Source organism: Cryptomeria japonica, chromosome 9, assembly GCF_030272615.1.
Source record: "Cryptomeria japonica chromosome 9, Sugi_1.0, whole genome shotgun sequence".
Classification (NCBI taxonomy): Eukaryota; Viridiplantae; Streptophyta; class Pinopsida; order Cupressales; family Cupressaceae; genus Cryptomeria; species Cryptomeria japonica.
This window is the reverse complement of record NC_081413.1, coordinates 550,151,458-550,168,584: the sequence shown is the minus strand read 5'-3', so window position 1 is coordinate 550,168,584 and position 17,127 is coordinate 550,151,458. Positions and strand designations below refer to the sequence as shown.

At 37.0% G+C, this 17,127-nt stretch overlaps 1 protein-coding gene across 4 annotated transcripts in view; it reads left to right on the top strand.

Moving 5' to 3' along the window:
- Positions 1-12,017, top strand: part of LOC131060974 (mitochondrial ATP-independent inner membrane protease subunit 2) — a 56,792-nt gene extending 44,775 nt beyond the window's left edge. For 2 of the 4 annotated variants that reach the window (XM_057994468.2, XM_057994467.2), the window contains exons 4-5: positions 11,108-11,214; positions 11,461-12,017. In XM_057994468.2, the coding sequence (XP_057850451.1) occupies positions 11,108-11,214; positions 11,461-11,542 (189 nt within the window). In that variant the 3' untranslated portion in view covers positions 11,543-12,017. Of the gene's footprint in view, positions 1-11,107; positions 11,215-11,416 lie in introns of all 4 variants that reach the window. The other 2 variants (XM_057994465.2, XM_057994464.2) reach the window with 1 other exon arrangement.
- Positions 12,018-17,127: the final 5,110 nt, after the last annotated feature.

Below are 17,127 nucleotides of genomic sequence, written 5' to 3'. Positions count from 1 at the left end.
GGTCTGATACATGTCTTAATTTTCATTGGTTTCGGGTCTTGGACCTGCTACTGCTCACTACCTTCCCAAGGCATGGATTGGAAGTGACTCCTTAAGGAGTTCGGGCTTTCAAGGGGGCACTTATAGTCATCAAAAGTGATCGGAGATTTAGAGGTGCATTGACAGTGGCAGGTCGAAGATCTAAGGGGTCACTGACAATGACAGTTTGGACTTTTCACAAGGCATTGACAATCATCAAAAAGAGATTAGACATTTGGGTAGGCATCACCGGGAAATGATCGGGGTTTCCATAGGGCATTGATTGAGAAAGGTTGGGGTTTTCATAGGTCATTGATAGTGATGTCTTCCTCCCTTTCTCCTTTGCATCTCCTCAACATTTGATCACTTGCATGATATTCTTGATCTTCGAAATCATTTGTCTCCTAACAACATGAAAGAGCATTTAAGTGTTCACTGGAAGTCTCCAAAGAAGTTCGGGGTTTTCAAGGGTCAATGATAGTAAGTGCAAGCTGATTGGGGGTGTGCGAGGTCATTGACAGTAAGTGATCAAACTTTCTAATGAGCACTGACAATGCAAGGAAAAGATTAGGCTTTTTATTACATAGGTAATTGGTAAAATAATGAATGAATTAAATGATATGGACCATTAATAATAAACAACTAAGATATTATTCTAATACTTTTGAGGTAGCATTGACTAGATTAGGTCCGACTTTTAGGGGGGCATCGAGTGTGGCACAAAAGATGTTAGCTATGCTTGCTCAATTACCTCATTCCCATCAAACATCAAGCATTTGTCCTAAGAAATGTTTATCTTGCTAAGCAAAAGGGGTTACTCATGTAGATTGGACTTTCAGGGGGTCACTGACTGAGCAAGAAAGAGATCAATATCACACTGACTAAAAGAGGTCGGACTTTTAGGGATGCACTGACTATAAGATGAAGTAGGTCGGACTTTTGAGGGGGCATTGACTGTGGGATGGAGGTCAAACTTTGAGGGGGTCACTGATAGTGACCTCACCTATGCAATTTCATTGATAGACACTTCATCATTCTTAGGGCCCTTTGTCATCAACACACCCTCATCCTGATTGCCTATGCTCTGACTATACTCATCTCAAGTATCCTTGAACTTTCTTTGACAATCCTCCATGCTTAGACTTCATTTAATCTCTAATTCTGGAGGCACATCATGTTGATGATCAAATGAAATAATCATCCTAAATCGTTCATCTCCTAAGCCTTGAGGGCTAATTGAACTCACTTCAACTCAAAGAGCGAGACATGACTTGATCAGCTCTTGACAACCTGGGAGCTACACTACCTCAAGTGAAAAGGTTAATAGCTAAAGACACTACAACTGACCTAGAAAGCATAAAAAAGTGGGGGTCCCCATTTGCAATGGGGCGATGTGTGAAAACGTTTCAACAAGTGCCCACATCAATTAGCCGATAGGCCTTATGATTGTCACTGTATCTTGTAAGCATCAACTTCTAACTTTTGGAATCCAGTTTGTTCTCTTAGCATTTGGAAATCAAACGTATGCAATAGAACCAAAAAATTTTAGATGGTTGATTCTTGGTTTCCCCCTAGAGCAAGCTTCCTTTGGGGTCATCTTCTTGATGGTCTGTGTGGGAGACCTGTTAAGAAGGTATACTGTAGTGGAAACTGCCTCAGCCTAGAACTTCTTGGGAACACTCCTGTTCCAGCATACATCAAGCCATTTCCATAATTGTACAGCTCCTCTCAACTACACCATTTTGTTGAGGGGTATAGGGTGTGGTAAGCTGACTTTTGATACTGTGTTTACAAGAGAATCAATGAATTTGGTGGAACAAAACTCACCCCCATTATTTGACCTAAGAGTGATCATAGGACATCTTGACTAGTTGAAGGACCTTCGATGCTCTTCAAGCTTGTCCTTTTGTCATGTCCCCACTTCTCTAGTTGCTATACTGATGTATGGATTTACTTGATATCCATCCAAACAGGCAAGTTTACAGTGTAAGGGGATGAGTGATCAGCCAAAGGGGTCATCTATGTAGACATAAATTACTTTGGTGAACTTTTAATAATATAACTTTATAATTTTATGTTATGAAGTTACTTTTTCTAAAAATAGAAAAAGGTTAATAAAAGTAACTTATAAGTTACTATTTAATTTAATAAGTAACTTTGTTTAAAAAGTTACATGACCCACATCCCTAGGCAAGAATAACTTAAAAGGTGGTTAAGAAATCTCATGATGAAATGACCCTCATGGCTGGGCACCCATTTGGAGGGAGAATAGAAGATTCCTTGACATCTTGGAGATGCCTCTTTGGAGGTTCGATGCTTTATGAAAGGAGGAATTCATTTTGGGGAATTCTATTCTACATTTTTTTTATGTCAATTTCTTGGTCTTGCATGAGTTGCAGCAGTGACTACAGGTTTGGGAGCCTGAAGAGGGCGAAAATCATCCTTTGGCTGCAGGTGTGGGCGATACCCCTCACCCCCAGCATCCCCACGGCAGCATATTAAGGTTCAGATTTGACCATTAAGGGTCAGGGTCAACAAATCACTCCTCCATTAGCATCGGCTGGCCTATGACAGCAGATGTGGGCAGTTTGCAGGTTGCTTTCAACAGTTTTGGTGACATTTAATGCAGGCCGTACCACTACAGCTGAGCCGTACCATTCACCTTGCCTGAGGAGCACAAAATTATAAATTCAGGGTTATTAGATCAGGGTTTTGGTTCAGAAATTATTGTTGTTGAATAAGGACAGCTTTCCACTGGTTTCATAGCACAATAAATTGCTTGTGTGGGCAGATTGAATATTTCTTTGTGGAAATAACCTATAAATCAAGGGTTTGCTCCTAGCACCAGTCTAGGAATCACATTGGGTGTGCAGATCCTCCCCTAAATTTGTTTTTGTAATTCATAGCAAGCACAATAAAGCTTATTGGAGCTGACAGTGCATAGTGAAGACCTCACTAACAGCATTCTTTCAATTCAAGTCAATAAAAGAAGTTCAACCGTGCAAGCTTTGGACCTGTGGTAGGACAATTTTGGCTTTTAGTGTTCCTAAATCTGATTTTTGGATGTTTGGTAAATTGCTGTCAATAAATCAGGCGTCTCTATTTCCTATTTCAGTAATAGTTCCCTCTTGCATTTCAATTTAATTTCATGTTGGTTCCTAAATTTCAAGCATAAAATTCCAAAAAAGTATAAAACATCAAAATTGTCAAAAAACCACGAACAAAATTTTCGCTGTCAAAGACTCAAATTTGTAACAAACCAATCAGATTCGAGCTCTGTCCCAAACGGCATCTTTCACCTTTTGGAAAAGGAGTTCAATGCTACTTCCCTGCTTGGCAAGCTCTGCATACATTGTGTGTTTGCTGCTGAATCTCAGGTAAGCCTTCTACTAGATTCTCTCAGGTCAACTGAGAGAGATAAGATAGGTTGAGATGCCCATAACGCTATTGCCAAAGAGTACTAATAGAAGATGAACTCTTTGCGGTCATTGCATGTTTCTGAGACTCTTTAGTATCAACCAACCGATAAGCCATGATCGCCGATGCCATTTGCAATCGTTTTCTTGGACTCCTTGTCAACAATATGACACTTACGTGTACTGAAGTGGATGTCCAACTTGGGAGAATGGCCCATAATCATGAATGATGCCCTAGAAAATATTAACTAAAAGATGGGTCAACCAGCAAGCTTGACTGGTACGGCCATGTACAAAACTCAACCCAAAACCTTGCAAACTTACTGGAAATCTTTGAAAACAACAACACAATCCAACTCCAAAACCCAGATCAAAAAGCCATTTAAAATTATAAATCTTCATCCTTAAAAACCTCAAATCACCAAGACTTGTGCAAACCAAGTGTATTTTCTGAGTGAAAACACTGAACCAGCTAGGATGGATCTTTTACCACTGAATTAGAAAGATTTTAGAGGGTTTTTGTCCTCAACAACTCTAGGAAGAACTCCAAAGCTCATTCCAACAATATCTTTGTGTGTGTGCCAATATTGAATGAAGAAATTAGAGCCCAAACTCCAATTTATAGAGTTTGAAGGGAAATCAGGGCATTCAAATTTTTAAATATTTTCTCTCCCAAAATGACTCCCATACACCTTTTAAATCAGCTTTGGTCCCCACAACCTAGGCATCCAACTTGGGGACATTCACTTTATGAAATATTTAACAGTTAAGTTAATATTAAAATGTTACTTTAATCATTAAGTGTAAATATTAAAATAAATTCAATCACCTTATTGAAAAATTGCCAAGGCATTGGAAAATGAAAAGTTGATCATTCTGGAATATAACTGATGTTGAAAGATGATGACTAATGCCAACATGAGCACTTACTTTAAATTGCAGTGTTTTTTGAGAGGTGAAAAGAACTGTTAATGTTCGTAACTTCAGTAGATATCATTTCTTGCCGTGGCTGTGAATTTCTCTATATTTGCTGTGTTTTTTCGGAATGTGTTTCAGTTCCTTTTGTATATTCGTTTTCGTCTCTTTCATGAGCTCCGTTGGTATGAGGATCTCGTGTGTCAATGTCTTGGTGTATCTTGTCGGTGCCGGAGGAGTCTCAAGCTGTTTTGTAACTGTCACCGAAATCTGTGTCTCTTTGCTTTCCATCTTCCGTCCTCTCGTGTTATATTGTTCTCGTGCTCCTGTTCTTTCTTTTTGGAATGGGTATTGTAACAGGTTCTTTGAGGAGTGCAGCTATATTCTTTAGCAAGACAATTTTATCATATGCTTTCAGTAATCTTTTGGTGGACGTATTTTTGAAGGGATGATGCCATCTTCAGCTGTCTTGTAGTTTTTCGATCTCTCAATATTATTCTTCCATGTTCGATTGATTTGTGATCTCATCTCATTGTAAAGAGGACATTTTCTGAATGTAAGGTAGAAGTCCTCATTTTCTAAGAGCTTCTTGTTAGACTTAAAATCATTGTATCGAATTCATATTGATTATAAAGATTCAATTTTGGTGTGGCTGGGTTTTTCACCCTCAGGTGGAGGGTTTTCTTAGGATAAGTCGTTGAGTCTCTTGTTTTGTATTCTGATTTTTTTTGTCTTTCTGGTTCTTATTTAACATGGTATCAAAGCGGGGCTAAAGAAAAGATCCAAAACTAGATTGCTTAGTTTTGAAATTTTATTTGTTTGAAGCTCTAGTTTGTTTATTTCAAGTTTTCCATCATGGTGAATGGACTCAAAGTTGAAGACAGATTGGATGGTGCAGCTAATTACACTTCATGGAAATTCAGGATTCTTTTTGTGCTAGAAGAGAATGATCTTCTTAACTATGTGAAGTTTGTTGTAGATGAACCTTCAGATGACACTGAGAAAGCTCGATGGAGGAAGAATAATCTCATGGCTAGAAAGATTCTAATTGATTCTGTTAAGGATCATATAGTACCTGTTATATCCAAATTGAATTCAGCCAAAGATATGTTTGAGTGCCTTCAAAGTTTGTATGAATTCAATAGTACTAGCAGAGCTCTAGCATTGAGACGTCAACTTCGTCATATTAAAATCAGTAGAGGTGAATCTGTTGTTTCCTTCTTTATGAAGATTACAGAATTGAAGGATCAACTCAATGCTATTGGTGATTGAATTGAGGATAAAGACTTGGTTATGTTGGCCATGAATGGTCTTCCTCACTCTTGGGAATCTTTCATTCAAGGTATTAGTTGAAGAAATGAATTACCCAAGTTTGATCGATTGAGGGCTGATTGCATTCAAGAGGAATGCAAATTGGAGGCAAGAGGAATTGGACGTAAATCTTATCATGAAGAAGATCATGTTCTTGCTGCCCATATGTCCAAAAGAAAAGGAAGGAAAGGAAACTTCAAAAGGAACAAAGATAGGAATTCCGATTTAGCTCCTGAATCTAAGAAAAGAATCTCTCTAGGGTACAATGCTTCAGATGTGACAAATTTGGTCATTTTGGTAGAGAATGTCCTTCAAGACCCAAGCCTCAAACTGCTGCAACAAATGTTGAAAATGTTTCTCCTCATAGAGAGTCTAGTGAAAATTCAGAGGGGTTCTTATTTATTTTTGCTCTCTCCAGTAATATTTCTACTGACAATGATACATGGCTTATTGATAGTGGAGCCTCCCACCATATTATAGGTTATCTTGAGCACCTCTCTAATCTGAAAGGAAAAGACTCTCACTTACAAATTATCATTGGTAATGATGCTTCCTATTCTGTGAAGGGTGCTGGTTCTACTTCATTTCGTTTAGATTCAGGTATTCCTCTTCACTTGAGTGATGTATTGTTTGTTCTTGGAATTAAGAGGAATCTAATTTCCATTTCAGCATCAGAAGATAAAGGTTATAATGTTGCATTTGCTGACGGAAAAGTCCTTGCATGGAAGAAAAACTCACTTTATTTCTGCCCGTGAGATTGGTGTTCGCCATGACAGCCTTTATAGACTTTCAGCTCATCCTATTAAAGTTTTTGCTCATGATTCTATAAGTACAAGTGAACCGTGGCACAAAAGATTTGTTCATCTTAATTTCAGAACCTTGTCTTCCATAGAGAAGGTAGTAGTCGGTCTTCCTAAGTTGAATCTAAAGATCATGAGGGCATCTGCAAAAGATGTGCTCTAGGTAAGAACATTAAACATCCGTTTCATAGTAGTGAAAGTAGAGCTAAAGATGTCCTAGAGCTGATTCATTTTGATTTGTGTGGACCTACGTTAGTTGCTTCATTAAGTGGTTTTTGGTATTATGTCATTTTCATTGATGACTTCTCTCGTAAGTCATGGATTTATTTTCTTAAATCCAAAGAGTCTGATGAAGTGTTATCCAGATTTAAAGAATTGAAAGCCCTTGTTGAAAATCTGTCTGATAAGAGGATCAAAGTTTTAAGATCTGACGGAAAAGTCCTTGCATGGAAGAAAAACTCACTTTATTTCTGCCTGTGAGATTGGTGTTCGCCATGACAGCTTGTTTCAAAATTTCTGTCTTGAAGCTGGGATTAAGGGGGAGTTTTGTGTTTCGTATAATCCTCAACAAAATGGAATTGCTGAAAGAAAGAATATATCTATTGTTGAGGTAACAAAGGCCATGATCCACGATCAAGGTCTTCAAATATTTCTTTGGGTAGAATCTTGCAGGATAGCTGTTTATGTTCAGAATCGTAGTCCACATCAAATTCTAGATAATATGACACCCGACGAAGCTTTCTCAGGTTCTAAACCAGACATTAGTCATCTCAGGATTTTTGGATGTCCAGTGTATATTCATATTCCAAAAGACAAGAGAACTAAGTTAGAAACTTAGAACCTTCAGGGAAGAAAGGTATTTTTGTTGGTTATAGTGAATCATCTAAAGCATACAAAATTTACATTCCAGGTCAAAAGCAAATTGAAATTAGCAGAGATGTTTCTTTTGAAGAGGATGTAGCTTGCAAAAGGTCTAAAGAATCTATATTGGAAATTGATAGAGAAGATTTTGTGCCTTCTCAAGATTTGGATATGGCTGTCCCAGATTCCCCCTTCAGAGATTCAGAGGGAGTCTACAGAGATAGAAGATTCAGTTAATCCTATTGATCCAGTTGATCTTGTTGATCCAGTTGATCCTGTTGATCCTATATATACTACTACTGGTCCAAGTAATGCTTCAGCTGATAAGAAGAGACCTTTGTGGGCTAGACATAGTATGCAAGAGGCTGAAAAATATGCAGCCCCACGTGGCACTTTCAGGAAAAGTAAAAGACCTCATAAGTTTGCAGGATACGTTGATTTGATGAGTCATATTATAGCATCTGAACCTTCAAGTTTTGAGGAGGCTTCAAAACAACAAGTATGGAAGGATGCCATGATGGAGGAGTACCAATCCATAATCAAGAATGATGTGTGGGACATAGTTCCTAGGCCCAAAGGTAAATCTGTTGTTTCTTCTAAGTGGCTGTTCAAAATTAAACATGCAGCTGATGGAAGTGTTGAAAAATATAAAGCTAGATTCGTAGCTAGAGGTTTTTCTCAAAATGAAGGTATAGACTATGAGGAGACCTTTGTTCCTGTAGCTCGGTACACCTCTATCAAAACTATTATTGCTATTGCAGTTGTTAAAGGGCGGAAATTGCATCAGATGGATGTAAAGACAACATTCTTGAATGGTGTAATTGAAGAAATTTTTATTGAGCAGCCAGATGGATTTGTGATGCATGAGAAAGAATCACATGTATGCAGATTGAAAAAGGCCTTGCATGGTCTTAAGCAAGCTCCACGTGCTTAGTATGAAAGAATTGATTAGTATTTGTGTAGCTTGGGTTTTCTCAAAAATGATGCAGATCCAAATATCTACTTCAAGGTAATTGATGATAAAGCCTCAATTTTGATTTAGAAGTGTGGCAAAGACCAAATGAAGTCATATTGAGTCAAGGGAGATATGCCATTGATCTTTTGAAAAGATTTGGTATGTTAGATTGCAAGTCTATGGCAACTCCCATGGAAGCAAATCTGAAAAAGTTACATGAGGTTGCAGCTAGTTCAGACTTAGTTGATTCTACTATGTATAGACAATTGATTGGATCTTTGATGTATTTAGTTAATACTAGGCCTAACATATGTTATGCTGTTAACACTTTCAATCAGCTTATGAGTGAGCCTAGACAGATTCATTTTGTTGCAGCTAAACATATATTGAGATATGTGTGTGGTACAGTGGGATATGGTCTGAAATATACTTCTTGTGGAGGTTTGAAATTGCAAGGTTTTTCTGATTCAGACTGGGCAAGATGTGTACCTGACAGGAAGAGCACTTCCGGTTGTTGTTTTAGCTTAGGTTCAACTATGATTTCTTGGTGCAGTAGGAAGCAAGCATGTGTGGCCTAAAGTACAACATAAGCGGAATATGTTGCAGCTGCTACAGCAAGTAGAGAAGCAGCGTGGCTTCACAAATTGCTTGTAGGATTGTTTGGACAACCTTTGGAACCTACAGTGATTCATTGTGATAACCAAAGCTGTGTGAAGCTTTCGGTTAATCCTGTTTTTCATGATAGATCCAAGCATGTGGAAATAAAATATCATTACTTGAGAGATATGGTTCAAAGGAAAGCAGTGAAGCTCAAGTACATTTGCACTGAAGACCAAACAACGGATATTCTTACCAAGCCACTTCCTAGAGTGAAGTTTTGTTATTTCTGAGACAAGCTTGGTATTGTGGAGAATGATGCTCTTGCTGAGAGGGAATCTCAGCTGTAATGAATCTTTTACATGTTGCTAATCGGTTCTTCTCTGTGAGGGAGAAGTTTGAGGTGCAATCCCTTGTAATGCATTTTTCTCTATGACAGAAAAATTTGAGGTGAAAGCTCGCCATAGTGAATGCCATGTTGAGAGACTCCATGACAACATCACGTTGAGTGACTCCGTGATGAGAGCTTGTGTTATTTCACTCATGGGAGTAGCCATGGTGAACATTATGTTGAGTGAATCCATGCACGTTGAGAGAATCCATGATTAATTTATGTTGTTTTCATATTGTGTTTGTCATGTTGAGAGACTCCATGACTTGAAATTAGTTAATGATATCTCTTTGTTAAGAGGGAGTGTTAATGTTCGTAACTTCAGTAGATATCATTTCCAGCCATGGCTGTGAATTTCTCTATACTCGCTGTTTTTTTTCGGAATGTGTTTCAGTTCCTTTTGTATTGTATCATATTCGTTTTCGTCTCTTTCATGAGCTCTGTCGGTATGAGGATCTCGTGTGTCAACGTCTTGGTGTATCTTGTCGGTGCTAGAGGAGTTTCAAGCTGTTTTGTAACTGTCACCGAAATCTTTGTGTCTCTTTGCTTTCCGTCTTCCTCCTCTCGTGTTATATTGTTCTCGTGCTCCTGTTCTTTCTTTTTGGAATGCGTATTGTAACAGGTTCTTTGAGGAGTGCAGCTATATTCTTAAGCAAGACAATTTTATCATATGCTTTCAGTAATCTTTTGGTGGACGTATTTTTGAAGGGATGATGCCATCTTCAGTTGTCTTGTAGTTTTTCGATCTCTCAGTATTATTCATCTTTGTTCGATTGATTTGTGATCTCATCTCATTGTAAAGAGGACATTTTCTGAATGTAAGGTAGAAGTCCTCATTTTCTAAGAGCTTCTTGCTAGACTTAAAAGCATTGTATCAGATTCATATTGATGATAAAGATTCAATTTTGGTGTGGCTGGGTTTTTCATCCTCAGGTGGAGGGTTTTCCCAGGATAAATCGTTGAGTCTCTTGTTTTGTATTCTGAATTTTTTTATCTTTTTGGTTCTAATTTATCAAGAACAAATCCAGAAAAACCCAAAAATAGTGGTGCTAGATGAGCACTTACTATAAACAGTGTCTGGAAGGACTGCGAAGAACAAACTCATAAAAACCTAGAAAGATCTAAAAAACCCAGAACGCTATGAAGAACGTTGTCATGAATTGACAAACACACAGCTGTTGGAAGCCAAGGAATTTTGCAAGAACATTGGAACACTTCTCATATGCTTGGGAATTCAGGGAAAACCCCAAAAACTGGCCAATGCTTGCGGTACAGGATGGCGTAAAAATGGGGACATTACATCCAAGTGAAACTTTAGGAGTGTAGAAATTCTTTAGGGCCAAACGCCCAGCCTTCTAGCTAATATGATGCATCATAGTTAGGCTAACCATGATAGCTGCTGTTTGAGGTCCTATTGTAGAAGCTATAGAGAATCCCTAAATTGCTACACTGGTGCTCTTCTGCTTAGAAGATTGTGTCAGTTTCTGATTGCTGTCTTCAACATTTTTTTATCAGAGATCTTGTGGTTGAATAAGTTTGTTAATTTATGAACATCATGCTTTTTGTATGGTCTTTGTTGTAGTGATCTTGTCCATTGCTGAGTTTAAGTTTAAAATGTAATTTTGAATTATGATGATTTCAGAGGGAGTTACAAGTTATTGTCAGTAGATGTAATTACACTGTAAAACAAGAAGCTATTTTTTGCTGGATATCTTAATTTACCAAATATTGTTCAAGGGGGTATGATTTTTATTGCTTGTAAGTGCATCTATAAGTCTATGCTTGAAATTAACTATAAACAGTTGTGTAAAATTACAATTCGACTGTCCATTCTATGATGCAGGATGCTTGTGATAGTCGAATATTTGGACCAGTGCCTATGAGTAACATTTTGGGCAGGGTGATCTACTGCTTGCGCTCCTCTGTGGACCATGGTCCAATAATAAACAGGCGAGTAATTGATTAGACTTGGAATTTTTGCTAGACATGCTTTGACAAGATTTTCATTTTTTAGTGTACTACTTCGTTGGCTGCTAACACACAGAATTTATCTTTTAGGTTGACATTTTCTTCTTTTTTATGAATTACTTTCTTTTGCTGCTACTACCATGAGTTTAACCTGTAGGTTTCTAATGTTACTTTTATGATACAGTTTGTCCCTGTCTGACCATACAAAAGAAAGTCCTTTTTTTGCAGTGATGTTGCTATGCAGAAAGACTCTCCAGTCCTGGCTATGGAGCTTGATGTTGATGAGATGGCAAGGAACCCCAGGACATGAAGTTTATTCATTGATATCAATCAGATTAATCTGTTGACATATATTATAAAGCAACTGATTTGTGGGGACATAGGCAATTGTTGTCTGTTGGTATGCAAGATAAAAACAGAAGTATGGAAGCTCATGATGATACATGATTCTGCTTGGCTACAGTTTTTGGTGAATGCTGAAATAATGATATTTTTTCACGTAAAAAGATTTATTTCTTAGCTTGCAGCTATATTCTAAACCATTTTGATCTCCAGAAAATGAACTGTCAAAATTCAGTGTTGGTTAAGCCACAAGGAAATACTGTATAGTACTGTCTAGGCAAATGATAATATATGGTATATGGTCATCAAGCCATATTATCTGAGTTTCTGAGAACATAATCAAACTAAGATGTGATAATAATTGACTCTGTTTGATGTACAGGTGAGAGTCGAGACACAATGCTCAAGGAGCACAATGCTATTAATTCCTTTTTATCTTCTCATTTTCTTCTTTGCTTACTTGGATTAAAGCTGAAAACATATTACATTTCCTGCTTCAATCACCGAGGGAATGTAATCCTTGTAGGTTGGGTCTAAACTGACGACATTAGTTATTTTATTTGGGTTAGGAGTAAAGTGTTGTCTTAATTGACAGCAAAAGATATTTTCAGGCATTTGGTCTTATAGTTGCTCACTAAAAAGGGTTTGAATTTGTAACTTTACCGTTGATATTTTTTACTAGGAGAAGGGAGTCATTGTTTATTGTCCATTACAATCTTCAATTTTTTGATTTTGTTGGTGGGAATGAATCTACACACTTTGGTGCCGCACAATGGGTAATACTAAAATTAAATTCCACTTCAATTTTGCACCCCAACTTTTCCTTAATTCCCTTATCTGATATACGTAAGTGAGCTTCAGGAATAGAATGCAAGTGGGTTCCATGCGAGCCAACATCGTTACCTTTTTTTTCCTTTATACCCTTATCTGATATATGTGACCGGGCATCAGGAGTGGAACACAAATGGGATCTATGTGAGCCAAACACCTTTACCTTTGAATCAAGAGTATTGTGACAAAAACATCTGTTTGAGTGGTTATCTGAATATGTACTTATGACCTATATAAAAAAAGGAGTCGCACAAAATGATTTGCTTATACTGGTCTTGTGTACTGACCAATTGTATGCCAAAGAGTACCAAAAATAAATTGTGCGCAAGTTCTCTGCAAAGTAAAACTGCTGAGGAATTATTAGACTGCATCCACCTACTACTTAATTAATAAACCGAGATTTATGTTTTAGACTTCTATCCTTATCAAACAAATTCAAAAGGCCTTAGAATTGATTAACAGGCTGCAACGTAGGCTTCTGATTAAATTGGGAAATTTGGTGACTTCTTTAATAAGGTCATCTATACTTGCCTTGCACAATTTTAGGAATTTTCTTTCTGATTTTTTGCATGACCTGCTCTGTTGCCATGCCCTGTATTCTGTCCTGCATGTTGACAGCCATAAAACAATGCTTTGGACTGCTTTGGTGCCATTTCTGCTATCAATTCCATGCTAATGAATACATCCATAATTCTTGCCACCCTCATACCCAAGATAAGGAAGGAGGATTTTAGTGCCTCTTTTGCCATATCAGGACAACTGTAAAATCACGGAGGGGTTCTTGCAATGCAATATAGCCGTCAGAGAAAGAGACTTGAGCAAAAGAATTTTTATTGATTAAAAAAAGAAAGTAACACATACCTAATAGATTAGTTAATTAAGGCATTTGGTGTATGTTATTTATAGAGTTAAATTAGTTTTTAATCAAAATGGTTAAAATAACCCATATGATAAAAACAAAGATAAACATGTAGTGAAAACATATGCGTTGAACCTTTAATGGATCTTGCCTTTGGAGACCAAGTAAAGCCAAAAGAAGCATTATGAAGGGAAGTATGCGATGCCAGAGCAGGAGCAGGTGAGGGAGCAACAATGTAACAAGGATTTCCTTAAGTGAAGTTGAAAAGGAGGTGCGGAGAGCGGTGCAAACATGCGAAAGAGAGTAAAAGGACAATTTCCTTAATAAGACAACTTGGGGAAATCTGTGACAGTCGAGATCAGGAGTAGGAGGCCACAACTCAAGTTATTCTATCTGAAGGTATGGAAGTCTCTATAGGTAACATTTATAGCGTATTTTAATTTAACTAAAGAGGATCAAAATATAAAATATGAGAATAAAATTGTTGAACGAAAAATATGAGAATAATATTGTTTAACTTAACTATGTGGCAGTGATTAACATTTCATTAACTCTTGCCCCAGATTTGATTGTTTAAAATCTTGGACGGCAGAATTGGCAGGGATTGCCCTCGACCTGATATTAAATTCTTTGGATAAATGCCTCTTTTAAATCATTTTAAAGTCAAAACAGGCAAATACATTTTTTGACCTGGGACTCTCGTTCTCTTGTAATGTTGCTACATGTATAAGACCACAAACACCCCATGTTCTATTTTCATTAAGAATTACTTGTCGATTATCTCAGTCTGAACTAGAATGTTTAATCTGTCACCAACATTTTGGAATGATGTAATCAAAACAAGTGGCTAAGATAGGCACCGTGATGTGGATTGCTGAATCAGTAGAGCAGAAAGAGCTTTCCACATCTGAGAGTTTGTGTAAATATGTAACCCAGTTAAGCGTTACGAGGAATATGGAGACAGGGCCTTGACTACAAATGCTCGATCATTTTGGTGCTATCATTACAGACAAATTGGACATGTGGCCAGAATTTGTAAAATTAATAGAGACTTGGGATAGGGCAAGAATTTAAAACAGTTCTAGAAAGCTGTAATGTAAGAATTTGTAGACCTAAAGAAACTTTAAGGGAGCAAAAGAAGAATTGAAATGGTGGAACCATGGTAGATTATCTGGAAAGGACAATACGCCTTAAAGTACTGGAGTGAGCTGGCAGAGACATTGACGGAGAGCATGAGACAATTAGGAATCTTCTGATGGAAGAGCTACAAAAATACGATACAAGTATGCCTATACTAAGCTATTTCTCTAGTTACTAGCACATCTTTGCCTGAACTTGATGAATTATCTCATAAATGCAATCTGGAAAGAAAAACTGATAGATTGGTTGGAAAGTCAAGGATTAGATTCCATTAGGGAGAATTTTAAAAACAAGGGAGAGAAGCAAACGTACAAGGAATGGAAACCAAGATAATCCAACCTATGGGAGGACAAGTAGGGAGCAGAATTATTCTCGGGAAAAGTTGATAGAAAAAAGGAAAACAATAGGAGGAATAGCCAAAATTGTCTCCGCCAATATAACGTGGCCAAATATTGTTACACCAACCATGGAGGGAGAAAGCTAAAAGCAATCAAAATTTAATAGGAATCATAGGTGGGAAACACAAAATGTCAGTCCCTTTTATTTTGTGTGGAAAGGACAGTCACTCCATCGAGGGTCAATGAGAGGATCAATGAAATTCCAAAGTTGGACTATCAGGGACATGGCTAAACTGGCTCCAAAAAGAGGTTATAAAACTTGTGTTATTGATTTTCATTTTTTTTGAAAAATCAAAGCCGCAGCTAAATCTGTTGATCACGATCAATGATCTATAATTTTTGAAAAATTTCGTGTTATTGACGTGCGGTTTTGGAGCTAGAATAGTTACAACCGACTATCGGAGGGTTAAATTCGTCTGACAATAATCTCTTGGTCAGGTGGTTAATTGAGTGAAGGAAGCAAGGTAGGAAACTAGGATAAGTGGAAATTTTTTGAGGAAATCAAGGAACAACTTATGGAGGAATAGTATTTGGGCAGTTGAGGATGATGGCTATGGGAGAGATCCCGCATTTATGTGGACTTAAAAAATCATTTTTTCACATTTTGAAGCTTTTTATGTGGTCTAGAAAGTCGATATTAATTTTCTCACATTTTTGAGTATCTGTATAGATCTCAAAGAGAGAGATCTTGAATTTGTGTACTTAAAAAAATCATTTCTTGGAGTAAACAAAACAAGTATGCTTGGTTGAAGAGGAAGTTAAAAACGCCGATTATAGGAGCAGCGGTAGCAACGCGGGCTAGGGTTACGTTGGATTTGTGAAAGGTATGCGTTCTCATGGTCGACTCTGGTTTTTATTGATGCATATGTTAAAACCCACGAGTTTTTATTTATGCATTTGTTTAAATACACGTTTTGGATGTATTTGTGGGTCTATATTTGTGTGTGGTTTTGCAAAATTGGGTCATCACGTTTGGATCATTGAAACAAACAAACGACTTAAATAATTGTTGTGGTTAAAGGCCAATTTTTAAAGCCGTCTAAATCAACTATTTGGTTAATTGGTCTCTGCGATTAATAGGCATTGTTTATGCCGTGTACAACTTGGATTAGACAATGTGTGTTTTGACGTATTTATCTTATAATCTATTAAAACTAAGTTAGTGGGTTGGTATTAACATAAAAGAATTGAATGATCATTGATTTCAAAAGCCAGTCATCACACAATAATTGCAAGGAAGACATTTGGATCATTGAAACAAACGAACGACTACCAGAACTAGAGCATCGGTTGCCATTAACCAAATTCTCGCCTTCCAGTTGGTTAATGACATTATTGAAAAAAAAGAAGATGTCAACAGAGAAACAAATGCAATAACACGAAATACACACAAAGTCAATAACACCAAATAACATGCAAGGTCAATAACACGAAATACACGCAAAGTCAATAACACGAAATAGCACACAAAGTGGCTCTAAAAAGGTATGTCACTAACATGCACAGTCAATAACACGAAATAACACGCAAAGTGGCTCCAAAAAGGTATGTCAATAACACGAAATACACGCCAAGTCAATAACACAATTTTTTTCAAAAATTACAGATCGTGATAAAAATCAAAGCCACAAAGAAATTTGATGGTCATGATCAACGATCTATAATTTTTGAAAAATTTCGTGTTATTGACGCACCTTTTGGGAACCACTTTAGCTACAACCCAGATTTAGTTGCGGATGGGACTTTTTGAAAATTTTCGGAAAACTCAATAACACGCGTTTATAACACTTTTTTGGACTACATGTTATTGATCAAAATCGAAGCGGAGTACTTGTTGTGATTATTGATTATAACGTTTTTTATACCCAACGTTAACATCTGCATTCTGATATGTTAATGTTTGTTTGTTATCACCGATTATACATAATCGATAGTATTTTCTTTTCGGTTCGTTTGTTTATATTCGAGTCGGTTCATGAACAACTAAATATGTTTTGTTAATATCGGTTATGAAACTGATTGTATTAATCATCGATTATTATGGCATGATTGATTTAGTTTATCGGTTCTACATAACCGATCATATTGTTTTCGTTTTCCTTATAATACAATTTGTGTTATGAATCGGTTTGTGATTGATTAAGGTTATAAGACACCTTTTGGTTCTCTACAGTCACGTTGTATACTTTGCTATCAGTTATTGTATATTAGCAATGTACATTTCCCTTGGAAGGTTGATAAGTAATAGTGATAATATAGGAAATTTATATATAGCAATCTGTGTATAAGCAATCCATAATTATTACGAACTGGGAGGGATTGGCA